The sequence below is a fragment of the Heptranchias perlo genome, chromosome 29, assembly GCF_035084215.1.
Source record: "Heptranchias perlo isolate sHepPer1 chromosome 29, sHepPer1.hap1, whole genome shotgun sequence".
NCBI lineage: Eukaryota > Metazoa > Chordata > Chondrichthyes > Hexanchiformes > Hexanchidae > Heptranchias > Heptranchias perlo.
Window position 1 is genome coordinate 2812600 of NC_090353.1, and position 18338 is coordinate 2830937.

The following is an 18338-nucleotide window of genomic DNA, read 5'->3' on the forward strand; positions in this document are numbered from 1 at the left end:
TATCCAAAACGGTATACCTGTTTTGGAGGGAGATGACCGCAGGGGACCCCTGCACTGCCTTCCTACTCTTCCTCTGTCTGTTGGTCACCCATTCACTATCTCCCTCAGTAATTTTTATCTGTGGTGTGACCAACTCACTGAACGTGCTATCCACGACTTTCTCAGCATCGCGGATGCTCCAAAGTGAGTCCATCCGCAGCTCCAGAGCCGTCAAGCGGTCAAACAATAGCTGCAGCTGGACACACTTCCCGCAGGTGAAGGAATCAGGGATACAGGAAGGATCCCTGAATTCCCACATCCCACAAGAGGAACATGACACGGCTCTGGGATCTCCTGCCATGACTTAACCCTTAAGTTAGCTTAACAACAACTGCAATGTCAAGAGAAAAAAAAGGAAAGAAAAACTACTTACCACTCCCTTTAAGGAGTTTACTCCTTTAAATTGTTCTTAATTTAGAGAATGTTAACTACACTAGGGACCTTGATTCACTAAAAAATAAACGCTACTTCTTATAAGACCTGCAGACCTTCCCTTTCCTTTCACTTCAGTTACTGTCGATAAGTAGAAATACTCACCTGAACCTACTCACCAATCAGGTGCCTCCCCTGTGTCGCGTCCCGATCTTGGAAGGCATTAACGGGATTGGACAAAGTCAGCATGGGTTTATGAAAGGGAAATCATGCTTAACAAATCTACTGGAGTTTTTTGAGGATGTAACTAGTAGAATAGATAGGGGAGAACCAGTGGATGTGGTGTACTTGGATTTTCAGAAGGCTTTTGATAAGATCCCACACAAGAGGTTAGTGTGCAAAATTAAAGCACAAGGGATTGGGGGGAATATACTGGCATGGATTGAGAATTGGTTGACAGACAGGAAACAGAGAGTAGGAATAAACGGGTCTTTTTCCGGATGGCAGGCAGTGACTAGTGGGGTACCGCAGGGATCAGTGCTTGGGCCCCAGCTATTCACAATATATATCAATGATTTGGATGAGGGAACGGAATGTAACATTTCCAAGTTTGCAGATGACACAAAGCTGGGGTGGAATGTGAGCTGTGAGGAGGATGCAAAGAGGCTCCAATGTGATTTAGACAAGTTGGGTGAGTGGGCAAGAACATGGCAGATGCAGTATAACGTGGATAAATGTGAGGTTATCCACTTTGGTTGTAAAAACAGAAAGGCAGATTATTATCTGAATGGTGATAGATTGGGAAAAGGGGAGGTGCAACGAGACCTGGGTGTCCTTGTACACCAGTCGCTGAAAGCGAGCATTCAGGTGCAGCAAGCAGTTAGGAAGGCGAATGGTATGTTGGCGTTCATTGCAAGAGGATTTGAGTACAGGAGCAGGGATGTCTAACTGCAGTGTACGGGGCCTTGGTGAGACCACATCTGGAGTAATGTGTGCAGTTCTGGTCTCCTTAGCTGAGGAAGGATGTCCTTGCCATGGAGGGAGTGCAACAAAGGTTTACCAGACTGATTCCTGGGATGGCAGGACTGACATATGAGGAGAGATTGGGTCGACTAGGCCTATATTCACTAGAGTTTAGAAGAATGAGAGATGATCTCATCGAAACATATAAAATTCTAACAGGACTAGACAGACTAGATGCAGGGAGGATGGTCCCGATGGCTGGGGAGTCCAGAACCAGGGGTCACAGTCTCAGGATACGGGGTATGCCATTTAGAACCGAGATGAGGAGAAATTTCTTCACTCAGAAGGTGGTGAACCTGTGGAATTCTCTACCACAGAAGGCAGTGGAGGTCAAGTCATTAGATGTGTTCAAGAAGGAGATAGATATATTTCTTAATGTTAACGGGATCAAGGGATATGGGGAAAAAGCGGGAACAGGGTACTGAGTGAGACGATCAGCCATGATCATTGCGAATGGTGGAGCAGGCCCGATGGGCCGAATGGCCTACTCCTGCTCCTATTTTCTATGTTTCTATGTTTTATTTGATCATTGTCATGTGGACAATCTCGTGAAACTACTTCAGTGACAAATAAATATTGTTTTTAACCACGCTCTCTGCTGACTGTAGAGCCAACACAGAGAGAGAGAGAGAGGGTGAAGGAGAGAGAGAGGGTGAAAGAGAGAGAGAGGGTGAAGGAGTGAGGGTGAAGGAGTGAGGGGGGGAAACAGTGAGAGAGTAAGAGAGGGTGAAAGAGAAAGAGAAAGAAGGTGAAAGAGAGAGAAGGTGAAAGGGAGAGAGAGGCCAAATCCATCGATGAAGGAAAAGTGATGAGTGCAGAAACACAGCGCGGGGTACCTATAAGAACTGGTCAGATTCTTAATGGAAAGTCAAAACTATACCTGTGCAAACTGGGGTTGCCAACTCTGGCTGGACGTATTCCTGGAGATTTTATCACATGACCTCCACCCACCCCACCCCGTCAAACAGCCTTTCCCCCGTCTCCAATATTTTTCGAACTAATAAATGAAAGCTGTGAAAGAGAATGAAGAGAGGATTTTTTGAATGTCCCTGTGATGTTTGTGACAGTAATGTCGAGGAGATGAGGAGATGAATGTTTAATTGGTGGAGTGTAAGTTGGGGTTGTAGTTTGTGTGTGGGGGAAGCTGAGCAGCAAGAGAGCACGGTGGGGAAGGGGGGAGAGGAAAAAACAGGAATATAAGGTCTCAAAAAGAATGAGCGACAGGACTGCAAGCCTTTTAGTAAAGAGAAAAGCAGCCCACTCCTGCCTACAGCCACACTAGGCTCAGCACACCCGAGGGAGTAGCTGGAGTGAACAGGTGTGAGCAGGTGTGAGCAGGAGTGCTTGGTGCACGATTCCTGTGGGCAGTTTGAGTGAGTTTGGAAAAAGTTGGTGATGAATTTTGATTTATTTCTTTGGGTGGTTTTAGGGCCTTTTTGGGCCATAAACAGTAGCTGAATGGTGGCGGAGAGGCCCAGAGAGTCAGAGAGGCCCAGAGAGTCAGTGAGGCCCAGAGAGTCAGTGAGGCCCAGAGAGTCAGAGAGGCCCGGAGTGTCGGAGAGGCCCGGAGAGTCGGAGAGGCCCGGAGTGTCGGAGAGGCCCAGAGTGTCAGAGAGGCCCAGAGAGTCAGAGAGGCCCAGAGTGTCAGAGAGGCCCGGAGTGTCGGAGAGGCCCAGAGAGTCAGTGAGGCCCAGAGTGTCGGAGAGGCCCAGAGAGTCAGAGAGGCCCAGAGTGTCGGAGAGGCCCGGAGAGTCGGAGAGGCCCGGAGAGTCGGAGAGGCCCGGAGAGTCGGAGAGGCCCGGAGAGTCGGAGAGGCCCGGAGAGTCGGAGAGGCCCGGAGAGTCGGAGAGGCCCAGAGTGTCGGAGAGGCCCAGAGAGTCAGAGAGGCCCGGAGAGTCAGTGAGGCCCGGAGAGTCGGAGAGGCCCGGAGAGTCGGAGAGGCCCAGAGAGTCGGAGAGGCCCGGAGTGTCGGAGAGGCCCGGAGTGTCGGAGAGGCCCGGAGTGTCGGAGAGGCCCGGAGTGTCGGAGAGGCCCGGAGAGTCGGAGAGGCCCGGAGTGTCGGAGAGGCCCGGAGTGTCGGAGAGGCCCGGAGAGTCGGAGAGGCCCGGAGTGTCGGAGAGGCCCGGAGTGTCGGAGAGGCCCAGAGAGTCAGTGAGGCCCAGAGAGTCAGAGAGGCCCGGAGAGTCAGAGAGTCGGTCCCTCAGAGGGCGATACTCCCGGAGTGTCGGAGTGTCGGGGAGTCGGTCCCTCATAGAAACATAGAAAATAGGAGCAGGAGTAGGCCATTCGGCCCTTCGAGCCTGCTCCGCCATTCAATATGATCATGGCTGATCATCTATCTCAATACCATATTCCCGCTCTCTCCCCATACCCCTTGATGCCTTTTGTGTCTAGAAATCTATCTGGCTCCTTCTTAAATATATTCAGTGACTTGGCCTCCACAGCCTTCTGTGGTAGAGAATTCCACAGGTTCACCACCCTCTGAGTGAAGAAATTTCTCCTCATCTCAGTCCTAAATGTCCTACCCCGTATCCTGAGACTGTGACCCCTCGTTCTGGACCCCCCCAGCCAGGGGAAACATCCTCCCTGCATCCAGTCTGTCTAGCCCTGTCAGAATTTTATGTGTTTCAATGAGATCCCCTCTCATTCTTCAAAACTCGAGTGAATACAGGCCGAGTCGACCCAATCTCTCCTCATACGACAGTCCTGCCATCCCAGGGATCAGTCTGGTGAACCTTCGCTGCACTCCCTCTATGGCAACTATACCCTTTCTTAGGTAAGGAGACCAAAACTGCACACAATACTCCAGGTGTGGTCTCACCAGGGCCTGTATAACTGCAGTAAGACATTCTTGCTCCTGTACTCAAATGCTCTTGCAATGAAGGCCAACATGCCATTTGCCTTCCTAACAGCTTGCTGCACCTGCATGTTTGCTTTCAGTGACTGGTGTACAAGGACACCCAGGTCCCTCTGTACATCAACATTTCCCAATCTATCACCATTTAAATAATACTCTGCCTTTCTGTTTCTCCTTCTGAAGTGGAGAACTTCACATTTATCCACATTATACTGCATCTGCCATGTATTTGCCCACTCACTCAACTTGTCTAAATTGCCTTGAAGCCTCTTTGCATCCTCCTCACAACTCACGATCCCACCTAGTTTTGTGTTGTCAGCAAACTTGGAAATATTACATTTGGCTCCCTCATCCAAATCATTGATATATATTGTGAATAGCTGGGGCCCAAGCACTGATCCCTGCGGTACCCCACTAGTCACTGCCTGCCACCCCGAAAAAGAACCATTTATTCCTACTCTCTGTTTCCTGTCTGTTAACCAATTCTCAATCCATGCCAGTATATTACCCCCAATCCCATGTGCTTTAATTTTGCACACTAACCTCTTATGTGGGACTTTATCAAAGGCCTTCTGAAAATCCAAATAAACCACATCCACTGGTTCCCCCTTATCTATTCTACCAGTTACATCCTCAAAAAACTCCAGTAGGTTTGTCAAACATGATTTCCCTTTCATAAATCCATGTTGACTTTGTCTAATCCCGTTGATATTTTCTAAGTGTCAGAGGGCGATATTCCCGGAGAGTCGGTCCCTCAGAGGGCGATATTCCCGGAGAGTCGGTCCCTCAGAGGATGATATTCCCAGAGTGTCGGAGTGTCAGAGAGTTGGTCCCTCAGAGGGTGATGTTGGAGGTTGGGGTAAGATCATTAATGAAAGTGGGGAGATTCTAGAGACGGCTAGTAGTTTTTATCAAGAGTTATATAAAAAAGACATTTCCAAATTGGCAATGGACAAAGTCAGGGCTTTTATTGAAAAGGGTTTAAAGGAGGATGAGAGAAGCATGTGTGATGAAGAAGTAGGTTTAGCAGAAATAAAAGTAGCAATAAGTGGAAGGGGGAAAAGCCTTGGTTCCGATAGACTGACTGCAGAATCTCATAAAGAATTTTTAGAGACTTTAAGGAGATAGACCAAGAGAAAGCCTTTGATAGGGTCTCCCATGAGTTTTTATTTATGGTTTTGGAAGCATTTGGTTTCGGGAAAAGTTTTATTGAGGTATTATTGGATAAGGATTTTTTATTCAACTATTTAAATGGCTGTGTTAAATGCAATGGATTTTTATCAAAGTATTTTCCAATACAGAGGGCAGTGAGATAGGGTCGTCCCCTGGCCCCATTGCTGTACACATTGGTAACAGAACAGTTAGGTTACATGATGAAGAAAGAAAATGGAGTAGTGGGGATTGCAATTCCCAGTTCCGGGATTCACCAATATGCAGACAGAACCATAGAACCATAGAAAAGATACAGCACAGAAGGGGGCCATTCGGCCCATCGTGTCCACACCGGCTCAAAGAACAACCAGGTGCCCATTCTAATCCCACCTTCCAGCACCCAGTCCGTAGCCCTGCAGCTTACAGCACTTCAGGTGCAGGTCCAGGTACTTTTTAAAAGAGTTGAGGGTCCCTGCCTCTACCACCAACTCGGGCAGCGAATTCCATACACCCACCACCCTCTGGGTAAAAAAGTTTTTCCTCATGTCCCCTCTAATCCTGCCACCAATCAGCTATGTCCTCTAGTTCTTGAACTCTCCACCATGGGAAACAGGAACTTCCTGTCTACTCTATCTGGGCCCCTCATAATTTTGTACATCTCAATCAAGTCTCCCCTCAGCCTCCTCTGCTCCAAGGAAAACTCCAGCCTATCCAATCTCTCCTCGTAGCTGCAATTTTCAAGCCCTGGCAACAGTCTTGTAAATCTTCTCTGCACTCTCTCCAGAGCAATTACGTCCTTCCTGTAAAGTGGTGACCAGAACTACGCACAATACTCCAGCTGTGGCCTTACCAGCGTTTTATACAGTTCCATCATTACATCCCTGCTTTTGTATTCTATACCTCGGCTAATAACGGAGAGCATTCCGTATGCCTTCTTCACAACCTTATCTACCTGTACTGCCACCTTCAGGGACCTGTGCACATGCACTCCAAGGTCTCTCACTTCCTCAACCCCTCTCAATATATTCCCGTTTACTGCGTATTCCCTTTCACTGTTTGCCCTCCCTAAGTGCATTACCTCACACTTCTCCGGTTGAACTCCATTTGCCACTTTTCCGCCCACTCCACCAACCCATTGATATCTTCTTGGAGTCTACAGCTATCCTCTTCACTATCAACTACACGGCCAGTTTTTGTGTCATCTGCAAATTTGCCCATCATGCCCCCTACATTCAACTCCAAATCATTAATATATACCATAAACAGCAAGGGACCCAACACTGAGCCCTGTGGCACACCACTGGAAAACGGATTTCCATTCGCAAAAACATCCATCGACTTTTACCCTTTGTTTGCTGTTACTGAGCCAATTTTGGATCCAATTCGCCACATTTCCCTGTATCCCATGGGCTTTTACCTTTCTGACCAGTCTATCATGTGGGACCTTGTCAAATGCCTTACTAAAATCCATGTAGACAACATCCACTGCACTACCCTCATCAATCCTCCTCGTCACTTCCTCAAAGAATTCAATCAGATTTGTAAGGCATGACCTTCCCTGAACAAATCCATGCTGACTATCCCTGATTAAACCATGCCTTTCCAAGTGACAGTTTATCCCATCTCTCAGTATTGATTCTAATAGTTTGCCCACCACTGAGGTAAGACTAATCGGCCTATAATTGTTCAGCCTGTCCCTCGTACTCTTTTTAAACAATGGTACTACGTTTGCAGTCTTCCAATCCTTCGATACCTCCCCTGTATCTAGTGAGGATTGGAAATGATCCTCAGAGCATCCGCTATTTCCTCCCTGGCTTCCTTCAATAGCCCAGGAAACAATCCATCCGGCCCTGGTGACTTATCAACTTTCAAGGATTCCAGTCCCTCTAGTACTTCCTCTCTCGTTATGTTTACCTTATCCAATATTTCACACCTCTCCTCTTTAACTACTACGTCCGGATCATCCCTTTCCTTTGTGAATACGGAGACAAAATATTCATTTAAAACCCTACCCACATCCTCTGCTTCTACACACAAGTTACCCTTATCATCCCTGATAGATCCCACCTTTTCCTCAGCTATCCTCTTGTTCTTAATGTACTGATAAAACATCTTTGGGTTTTCTTTAATCTTACTAGCTAATATTTTTTCATGCCCTCTCTTTGCTTTCCTTATTTCCTTTTTTACGTCATCCCTGTACTTTCTATACTTCTCTAGGCTTTCTGCAGTATTTAGTTTTCTGTTTTATCTTGCCCCGTATACTTCTAGACAACTAGGGGGCTTTAAATTTGGCAGTCCCACCCTTTTTCTTTGAGGGCACGTGTCTGCATTGTACCCGTAGAATTTCACTTTTTTGTGCCTCCCACTGGCTTGCCACTGATTTCTCCTCAAGTAGATGTGTCCAGTCCACTTCTGCCAAATCACTTCTTGGTTCTGTAAAATTTGCCTTCCCCCAATTTAAAACATTTACTCCTGATTTAACTGTCCTTTTCCATAATAATGCTAAAACTAACTGAATTGTGGTCACTATCCCCAATATGGTCACCCACTGTCACTTCACCCACTTGCCCATCTTCATTTCCCAGGACTAAATCTAGAATTGCATCCCCTCTTGTTGGGCTTGTCACGTACTGGCTAAAAAAGTTCTCCTGGACACCGATCAAGAATTTTGCACCCTCTGTGCCCCTCACACTGTTTGAATCCCAGTTGATGTTAGGGTAGTTGAAGTCCCCTACTATTATTGCCCTCTTATTTTTGCACTCAGAAATTTGCCTGCATATTTGTTCTTCTATCTCCCTTTCGCTATTCGGGGGTCTATAGTACACTCCTAGTCGTGTGACTGCCCCTTTTTTATTTCTTAGCCCAACCCATATGGCCTTGATTGATGATCTATTTAGCATATCATCCCTTCTCACAACTGTAATTGATTCTTTAACCAATAATGCTACCCCCCTCCTTTTTTATTACCCATTCTATCCTGCCTGAAAACTCTATATCCAGGGATATTGAGCTGCCAATTATCCCCCTCTTTAACCAGGTTTCCATTATGGCAATGATATCATGCTCTCTCGTTTTATCTATCTCTCGCTCTCTCTGTCTCGTTCACTTTCCACGGCTCATTTGCTTGCAGCATGTTCGCAGGAACAGGAGGAGGCCATTCAGTTAGACTGTATCTTGACTCCATTTACCTGCCTTGGTTCTGTGTCCCTTAATACTCTTGTCTAACAAAAATCTATCAATCTCTGTTTGAAATTTTCAATTGACCCCCAGCCTCAACAGGTTTTTGGGGGAGAGAGTTCCAGATTTCCACTCCCCATTGTGTGAAGAAGTGCTTCCTGACATCACCCCTAGCTCTAATTTTAAGGTTATGCCCCCTTGTTGCCCCAGTACCATTCTGGTGAATCTGCACTGCACCTCCTCCAAGGCCAATATATCCTTCCTGAGATGAGGTGCCCAGAACTGAACACAGATTGGGTCTAACCAGAGCTCCATACAGCTGGAACGTAACTTCCACCCATTTCCAACCATCCACCCCTGAGATGAGCTTCCGACCCCATGTCCACTCCATCACTAAGACCGCCTACTTCCACCTCTGTAACATCGCCCGTCTCCGCCCCGCCTCAGCTCATCTGCTGCTCCCGGTCCAACACCACCTCGATTTTTAAATTCTCATCCTTGTTTTCAGTTCCCTCCATGGCCTCACCCCCTCCCTATCTCTGTAACCTCCTCCAGCCCTACAACCCCCCCGAGATCTCTGTGCTCCTCCAATTCTGACCTGCTTTTATCCATGTATGGAAAGGCCATCTTCTTCCGGTCTGAATTGAGCAAAGGTGACTGGAAGTGAGGCCTGGGCCCTTTCTGAGCTGTGGGGCCTGGGAGAGGAGAAAAGGCTGCTCCCCAATCATCTGTATTTTGAGACATGAAGCAGCAGCGTTTTTACAGGAGTGAGTGAATGGGTGAGTGAGTGAGTGAGTGAGTGGATGAGTGAGTGAGTGAGTGGGTGGGTGAATGAATGGGTGAGTGAGTGAGTGAATGGGTGAGTGAGTGAGTGAGAGAGTGGATGAGTGAGTGAGTGAGTGGGTGGGTGAATGAATGGGTGAGTGAGTGAGTGAATGGGTGAGTGAGTGAGTGAGTGAGAAAGTGGATGAGTGAGTGAGTGAGTGGGTGGGTGAATGAATGGGTGAATGAGTGAGTGAGCAAATGGGTGAGTGAGTGAGTGAGTGAGTGAGTGAATGGGTGAGTGAGTGAATGGATGGGTGAGTGAGTGGGTGGATGGGTGAATGGGTGAGTGAGTGAGTGAGTGAGAGAGTGGATGAGTGAGTGAGTGAGTGGGTGGGTGAATGAATGGGTGAATGAGTGAGTGAGCGAATGGGTGAGTGAGTGAGTGAATGGGTGAGTGAGTGGATGACTGAGTGAGTGGGTGAGTGAGTGAGTGGGTGAGTGAGTGGATGGGTGAGTGAGTGAGTGAATGGGTGAGTGAGTGAGTGGATGGGTGAGTGAGTGAGTGAATGGGTGAGTGAGTGAGTGGATGGGTGAGTGAGTGAGTGAATGGGTGAGTGAGTGAGTGGATGGGTGAGTGAGTGAGTGAATGGGTGAGTGAGTGAGTGGATGGGTGAGTGAGTGAGTGGGTGTGAGAGGGTGGGTGTGAGTGGATGGATGGGTGAGTGGGTGGGTGTGAGTGGTGAGTGAGTGGATGGGTGAGTGAGTGAATGGATGGGTGAGTGAGTGGGTGGATGGGTGAGTGAGTGTGAATGGGTGAGTGAGTGGGTGTGAGTGGGTGAGTGAGTGAGTGGGTGGGTGTGAGTGGGGGGTGAGTGAGTGAGTGGGTGTGAGTGGGTGGGTGAGTGAGTGAGTGGGTGGGTGTGAGTGGGTGAGTGAGTGGATGGGCCAGTGAGTGAGTGGGTGGGTGTGAGTGGGGGTGAGTGAGTGAATGAGTGGATGGGCCAGTGAGTGAGTGAATGAGTGAGTGGGTGGGTGAGTGAGTGAGTGGGTGGATGGGCCAGTGAGTGAGTGAGTGAGTGGATGGGTGTGAGTGGGTGAGTGAGTGGATGGGCCAGTGAGTGAGTGAGTGAGTGAGTGAAAGAATGGTGAGGCTAATGCGCTTTTGAAGGATGCGGCAAGGGGCAGGCAATGAAGGGTCGGTGGGGGTTGCCAGCTCTGGTTGGATGTATTCCTGGAGGTTTCATCACATGACCTCCTGCCTCCAACCGCCCCACCTGGTCAAACAGCCTTTTTCCCATCACCAATATTTTTCTAATTTATAATCAGAAATGTTCAAAGAAAATGAAAAACACACAATTTTGTTTAATTCCCCTATGATGTTTCTCCCGGGTTTCTCGCAGCTGTGTCCAGGAGATCAATCTTTAAATCCTGGAGGGTTGGCGACCCTATTGCAAATCGGATGGGATAACGGGGGAAAATGCAGGAAAATCAGGCTGTGAGACCGACTGTCACATCGCCAACTGATGTCGAGTTTCCCGCCCCCTGCCCCAGTCGGGGGACGCTGCCTGCTGCCCTATCACCACCTGCCTCGTTGAAGTGATGGGGAGTTGGGGCTTGGCCCTTTGCCCAATGACCCTCCTTACTGCCCCTGGTAGTGACTCCAGGAGCCATTGGGAGAGGGTCATGGTGGCAGCAAGTTCCCTATTTGATTGGTCAAAGGGAGAGGGTCTGGCAGTGGCCTCCTCTCCCTCCAAAACGGCCACAAACACTTAACCTGTTGAAGGCCTCAATCCAGTCTGGGGTCTTCAGTAAATAACGGGTTCTTCTGCCCCTTCAGTTGTGGCTCCCTCCTCTCCTGGTGCTGCCGGCACGCCCCCTGCACCATCACTCCACTTCCCCCCTCGGCTGCTGTGGGATCACCCTCGGTTGGTGGGGATCCCACCCTGCATATCTAACAAGGCCCGAGGAGGAAGCAGGGCTGTGGTGGAGGGAGCGGGTGGAAGTCTGGCCCTGACCCTCCTCTAGCAGGGTGGGGGTGGGAAGGATCCAGGCCTTGGTGTCTCTCACCTCCCTTGTGAGAGTCCATTGTTTAGGGTGAGGCCCACAGTCCAGGAGAAGCCTTTCTATTCACTGAGCACCAGGGTTACTGACAAGACTCTTATGGGTAAGGTTTTCTCCTGCCCTTTGTCCAGATGTGTAACAGGTTAGCAATGTATGACGCAGTTTGACCCGACTCCTAACCCCTGTTAATATGTAAGGGACAGGACGTGTTCAACAATTGCCTTGAACTGGATCTAATTCCATCTCGTGCCACTGATGTGATTTCCTCCTGTCTAATTAACAGATTAAAAGGAAAAGACAAAGGACAATGTGATAAAGGGGAAATAATTTGCAGAGTCCCAGGAATTTTCTCAGCCTGCAGTCCCGCCCAAGCTCTGAGCTTCAGGCAGACATTTGCTGGCTGGACCTTTTTGTCGATGTTGCTGCTGAGACTCTAAAGAGACTTTGACCTTTGAACAGAGTCAGTCGAACATTCGTCACCAACTGTGCACTCGCACTGTGGCAGAGAAAGGTATTGAGGGATGAGGTCGTTTCTTCAGTCTATAAACTGGATGGGAATGGAATCGGTTATTATTAAACCACATTTTGGTGATTGTGAATACTCAGCAGGACTCCCTCCACTCACTCATCCGTGCCCTGGACTTGTAACAGTGATAGTTGGAGCACGGAGATTTTATTCTGTAGTCAGTATTCACCCTGTTTGCGATCGGGAGATGGGATCGGTAAGTCCTTCTTTGACTGAATTTTATTGGACTCATTTTCCAAACCATGGCCCACCTTCAGCATGGCTGTGGATTTTTTTATGCTGCAGTGTTTGTGCACCCTGGTGAGGATTGTGTGTAAACATTCGCTCACACCTGACTCGGTGTGGAGGGCACTTCTGCTATCATTTGTTTCTTTTCTATCCCAGTTTTTAATCCCCTTTCTCTAGACTCCTCCCCGCGAGTTCTTTGCCCCTCAGAATCATTCCACCAGTGAGGCCCAGCCTCTCCCTAACTGGGTACGGTAGGGTAGTGGAACTATGCTGGTAACCCAGAGGTCACAAGTTCAAGTCCCACCAAGGCGAGCTGTGAAACTGAATTCTATAAATCTGGTCATTTGTGGGCTGGCACCATGAAAGCTGCTGGATTGTCACTGCTTCACTAATGTCCTTCAGGGAATTACTGGTCAGCCTCCCACCCTCCGAAAACTTCAGCTCATCCAAAACCCCATCCTAACTCGCACCGAGTCCCGTTCACCCACCACCCCTGAGCTCGCTGACCGACATTGGCTCCCGGTCCGAGAACACCTCAGATTTAAAATTCCCATTCTTGTTTTCAAATCCCTCCATGGCCTCGCCCCTCCCTATCTCTGTAACCTCCTCCAGCCCCACAACCCTCCGAGACCTCTGCACTCCTCCAATTCTGGCCTCTTGTGCATCCCTCACTTCCTTCGCCCACCATTGGCGGCCGTTCCTTCAGCTGTTTAGGCCCTAAGCTCTGGAATTCCCTCCCTAAACCGCTCCACCTCTCTCTCCTCCTTTAAGATGCCTCTTAAAACCGACCTCTTTGACCAAGCTTTTGGTCACCTCTCCTAATGTTCTTTGGCTCGGTGTCAATTTGTGTCTGATTTCACTCCTGTGAAGCATCTTGGGATGTTTTACTACATTAAAGGTGCTATATAATTGCAAATTATTGTTGTTGAACCTACTTATTAGTGATTACCCGGTCTGGGCCTACATGTGACTCCAGTCCCACACTATGTAGTTGACTCTTAATGGCCTCTGAAGCCTTATTGGCCTAGCAAGTCACTCAGTTGTTAAACACTGGCTACAAATTCACCACAACCGCCTCAAGGCAATGAGGGATGGGCAATAGATGCGGCCTTGTCAAATCCACCCACATCTGGAGAACAAAGCAGACAAAAAGACCTCTGCCTATCTTGTTCTTCATTGATCGCAAGGGCCTGTGGTGACTTGGTTGGGAAATTTCCTTCCCATTTTAAGGAATGTCTTCAAGTGTAGTGTTCTCAGTCAGTGTCTCACCACCATGACCAGATTGAGAGTGGGTTTTTTCCAGTATTTTTATTGGGTTTCATAATGCAAATGGTGACACACAAAATGTCCTGTGTTTGTCTTAAACCATCATTTAACTGAGGGAGTGCTGCACTGTGGGAGGTGCCATCTTTCAGATGAGACATTAAACCAAGGCCCCCAATGCCCTCTCAGGTGCTCCATTAGTTGGTTAGTTCACTGGTTGTTTCAAACCCATATCCCGTCTGTGACAACAATCTTTGGGATTTTTTTAGTGGATTTTTTTTCTTCTGTTCAAAGTGAAGGATGTCACTCCTGGGAAATGCTGCTCTGCTTTTGGCGGTCGGTGTCAGCATCCATTGCTCCCATGGCTGTCCTTTCCCCTCCCACCCCAGGCTCGCTGGGACCACTTGGAGGACCCCAGCTGCTACCCTGTCTGACAGCAGTTATCTCAGCACAGACCACGGATCAAAGCTGGGCCCTCCTGCTGAAGTGGCTCTAGTACTGCACCCAAGGGAGCATGTCCACAAACACTCATAGAGGGAGCCCCATCATTTCAGTGGGTTTGCATTCAATGCCCACATTTCCTGTCTTGAAATAACTTTAGCTAATCACTACTTTCTGCTCTGCTCATATTCCCTTTACCCTCTTTTCAACCTTTGTAGAACCATAAAAAATTACAGAAGAGGGAGGCCATTTGACCCATTGTGTTAGTGCTAGCTCTTTCCGACAATAATCCGACAATAATCCCACTGCCCCACTCTCCCCACAGCCCTATCTCTTCCTCTGCTTTAAATATTGACCCAATTTTCCCTTAAGAGATCCAGCAGTCTCTGCATCAACCATTCCCTGAGGTAAAGTCCCAACAACCCTCTGTGTAAAGAAATTCCTCCTAACTCTGTCCTCTCAGTGACAATTTTAACCCGAGGAAATTGTCCCTTATCAAAACCATTCAGAATTTTTAAAATCTCTATTAAATCTCCTCTTAGCCTTTTCTGCTTCATTGGAAACAGTCCCAGTATCTCAAGACTCTCCTCATAACGAGTTTCCCATCCCTGGCCTCATCCTGGTGAATCTTCGCTGCACGCTCTCTATGGCTTTAATGTCCTTTCCATAATGGGTCATTCAAAACTGCACACTCTATATTGTTTTGTATAAAATTATTAACTCTTGTACACTATTCCCCTATTTATAAACCCCAACATGCAGTTGACCTTTTTGAAGTCTTTATCTACTGGGACACACACTTTCAGAGAGTCATCGACCTGAATTATTAAATCTGTTTCTCTCTGCATGGATGCTGCCTGACCTGCAGTGTGTTTCCCACATTTTCTGTTTTTGTTCAGATTTCCTGCATCAGCAGTATTTTGCTTTTACAGTTGAACCCCTCGGTCTCTCCATCCACACACTCCCACTCCCAATCCTTGTTTTTCCTCTCAAAATATACTGCCCTCACATCAATCTGCATAACATTTCATCTGACACCTGTCTGCCCAAAGTCTCTGTCAGTCCATCTGGTTGTTTGGCGGTGTGGTGACCTGCACTGGGGGCCCTGACCTTACCACTCACCTGGTTGTGTGGTGACCTGCACTGGGGGCCCTGACCTTACCACTCACCTGGTTGTGTGGTGACCTGCACTGGGGGCCCTGACCTTACCTGGTTGTGTGGTGACCTGCACTGGGGGCCCTGACCTTACCTGGTTGTGTGGTGACCTGCACTGGGGGCCCTGACCTTACCTGGTTGTGTGGTGACCTGCACTGGGGGCCCTGACCTTACCTCTCACCTGGTTGTATGGTGACCTGCACTGGGGGCCCTGACCTTACCTGTCACCAGGTGCTCACTCACCTGGTTGTGTGGTGACCTGCACTGGGGGCCCTGACCTTACCTGGTTGTATGGTGACCTGCACTGGGGGCCCTGACCTCACCTGGTTGTGTGGTGACCTGCACTGGGGGCCCTGACCTTACCTCTCACCTGGTTGTGTGGTGACCTGCACTGGGGGCCCTGACCTCACCTGGTTGTATGGTGACCTGCACTGGGGGCCCTGACCTCACCTGGTTGTATGGTGACCTGCACTGGGGGCCCTGACCTCACCTGGTTGTATGGTGACCTGCACTGGGGGCCCTGACCTCACCTGGTTGTATGGTGACCTGCACTGGGGGCCCTGACCTCACCTGGTTGTATGGTGACCTGCACTGGGAGCCCTGACCTCACCTCTCACCTGGTTGTATGGTGACCTGCACTGGGGGCCCTGACCTCACCTCTCACCTGGTTGTATGGTGACCTGCACTGGGGGCCCTGACCTCACCTGGTTGTATGGTGACCTGCACTGGGGGCCCTGACCTTACCTGGTTGTATGGTGACCTGCACTGGGGGCCCTGACCTTACCTCTCACCTGGTTGTATGGTGACCGGCACTGGGGGCCCTGACCTTACCTCTCACCTGGTTGTATGGTGACCTGCACTGGGGGCCCTGACCTCACCTGGTTGTATGGTGACCTGCACTGGGGGCCCTGACCTCACCTGGTTGTGTGGTGACCTGCACTGGGGGCCCTGACCTCACCTGGTTGTATGGTGACCTGCACTGGGGGCCCTGACCTTACCTGGTTGTATGGTGACCTGCACTGGGGGCCCTGACCTTAAGAACATAAGAACATAAGAAATAGGAGCAGGAGTAGGCCAATCGGCCCCTCGAGCCTGCTCCGCCATTCAATAAGATCATGGCTGATCTGATCCCAACCACAAATCTAAAGAACACAAGAAGTAGGAGCAGGACCCGGCCACACAGACCCTGGGCCCTCTCCGCCACCCACAGGGCATTGACCGATCCGAACTCAGCTTCATGTCCAATTTCCTGCCCGCTCCCCATAACCCCTAATTCCCTTTGCTTCTAGAAAACTGTCTATTTCTGTTTTAAATTTATCTAATGATGTAGCTTCCACAGCTTCCTGGGGCAGCAAATTCCACAGACCTACCACCCTCTGAGTGAAGAAGTTTCTCCTCATCTCAGTTTTGAAAGAGCAGCCCCTTATTCTAAGATTATGCCCCCTAGTTCTAGTTTCACCCATCTTTGGGAACATCCTTACTGCATCCACCCGATCAAGCCCCTTCACAATCTTATATGTTTCAATAAGATCGCCTCTCATTCTTCTGAACTCCAATGAGTAGAGTCCCAATCTACTCAACCTCTCCTCATATGTCCACCCCCTCATCCCCGGGATTAACCGAGTGAACCTTCTTTGTACTGCCTCGAGAGCAAGTATGTCTTTTCTTAAGTATGGAGACCAAAACTGTATGCAGTATTCCAGGTGCGGTCTCACCAATACCCTATATAACTGCAGCAATACCTCCCTGTTTTTATATTCTATCCCCCGAGCAATAAAAGCCAACATTCCGTTGGCTTTCTTGATCACCTGCTGCACCTGCATACCAACTTTTTGATTTTCTTGCACTAGGACCCCCAGATCCCTTTGTACTGCAGTACTTTCCAGTCTCTCGCCATTAAGAAAATAACTTGCTCTCTGATTTTTCCTGCCAAAGTGCATAACCTCACATTTTCCAATATTATATTGCATCTGCCAAATCTCCGCCCACTCACCCAGCCTGTCTATATCCCCCTGCAGGTTTTTTATGTCCTCCTCACTCTCTACTTTCCCTCCCATCTTTGTATCATCTGCAAATTTTGATATGTTGCACTCGGTCCCCTCCTCCAAATCATTAATATAGATTGTAAAGAGTTGGGGACCCAGCACCGACCCCTGTGGAACACCACTGGCTACTGGTTGCCAGTCCGAAAATGAACCATTTATCCCAACTCTCTGCTTCCTGTTCGATAACCAATCCTCCACCCATGCCAGAATGTTACCCCCAATCCCGTGATTTTTTTATCTTAAGTAATAATCTTTTATGTGGCACCTTGTCGAATGCCTCTGGAAGTCTAAATACACTATGTCCACTGGTTCCCCTTTATCCACCCTGTACGTTATATCCTCAAAGAACTCAAGCAAATTTGTCAGACATGACTTCCCCTTCATAAAGCAATGCTGACTTTGTCCTATTAAATTATGCTTATCTAAATGTTCCGTTACTGTCGCCTTAATAATAGACTCCAAAATTTTACCCACCACAGATGTTAAGCTAACTGGCCTATAATTTCCAGCCTTCTGCCTACTACCCTTTTTAAATAACGGTGTTACATTAGCAGTTTTCCAATCTGCCGGGACCTCTCCTGAGTCCAGGGAATTTTGGAAAACTATCACCAAAGCATCCACAATCCCTACTGCCACTTCCCTCAAGACCCTAGGATGGAAGCCATCAGGTCCAGGGGATTTATCCGCCTTGAGTCCCATTATTTTACTGAGTACCATCTCCTGAGTGATTTTAATCATATTTAGCTCCTCCCCCCGTAGAGTCCCCTGTTTGTCCAGTGTTGGGATATTCTTAGTGTCCTCTACTGTAAAGACTGAAACAAAATATTTGTTCAGCATTTTTGCCATCTCCATGTTTCCCACCATTAATTTCCCGGTCTCATCCTCTAACGGACCTATGTTTGCCTTAGCCACCCTTTTTCTTTTTATATAACTATAGAAACTCTTGCTATCTGTTTTTATATTTTTTGCTAATTTCTTTTCATAATCTAACTTCCCTTTCTTAATCAATCCTTTAGTTACTTTTTGCTGTCTTTTGAAGAATTCCCAATCTTCTATCCTCCCACTAAGTTTGGCTACCTTATATGTCCTTGTTTTTAGTCGGATACTATCCTTGATTTCTTTACTTAGCCACGGATGGCTGTCATTTCTTTTACACCCTTTTTTCCTCAGTGGAATATATTTATTTTGAAAGTTGTAAAATAACTCCCTAAATGAACACCACTGCTCATGTACC

The 18338-nt window shown here is 48.3% G+C and overlaps 1 protein-coding gene across 1 annotated transcript; it reads left to right on the plus strand.

The window, feature by feature from the left end:
* Positions 1-2892: 2892 nt before the first annotated feature.
* Positions 2893-3696, plus strand: LOC137299447 (octapeptide-repeat protein T2-like). The gene has a single exon (XM_067968182.1). The coding sequence runs from the start codon at positions 2893-2895 to the stop codon at positions 3694-3696; it is 804 nt and encodes a 267-aa protein (XP_067824283.1).
* Positions 3697-18338: the final 14642 nt, after the last annotated feature.

Bases quoted from the DNA above. Each gene is read 5' to 3' on its own strand.
- LOC137299447 (XM_067968182.1), top strand. From the start codon at position 2,893: ATGGTGGCGGAGAGGCCCAGAGAGTCAGAGAGGCCCAGAGAGTCAGTG.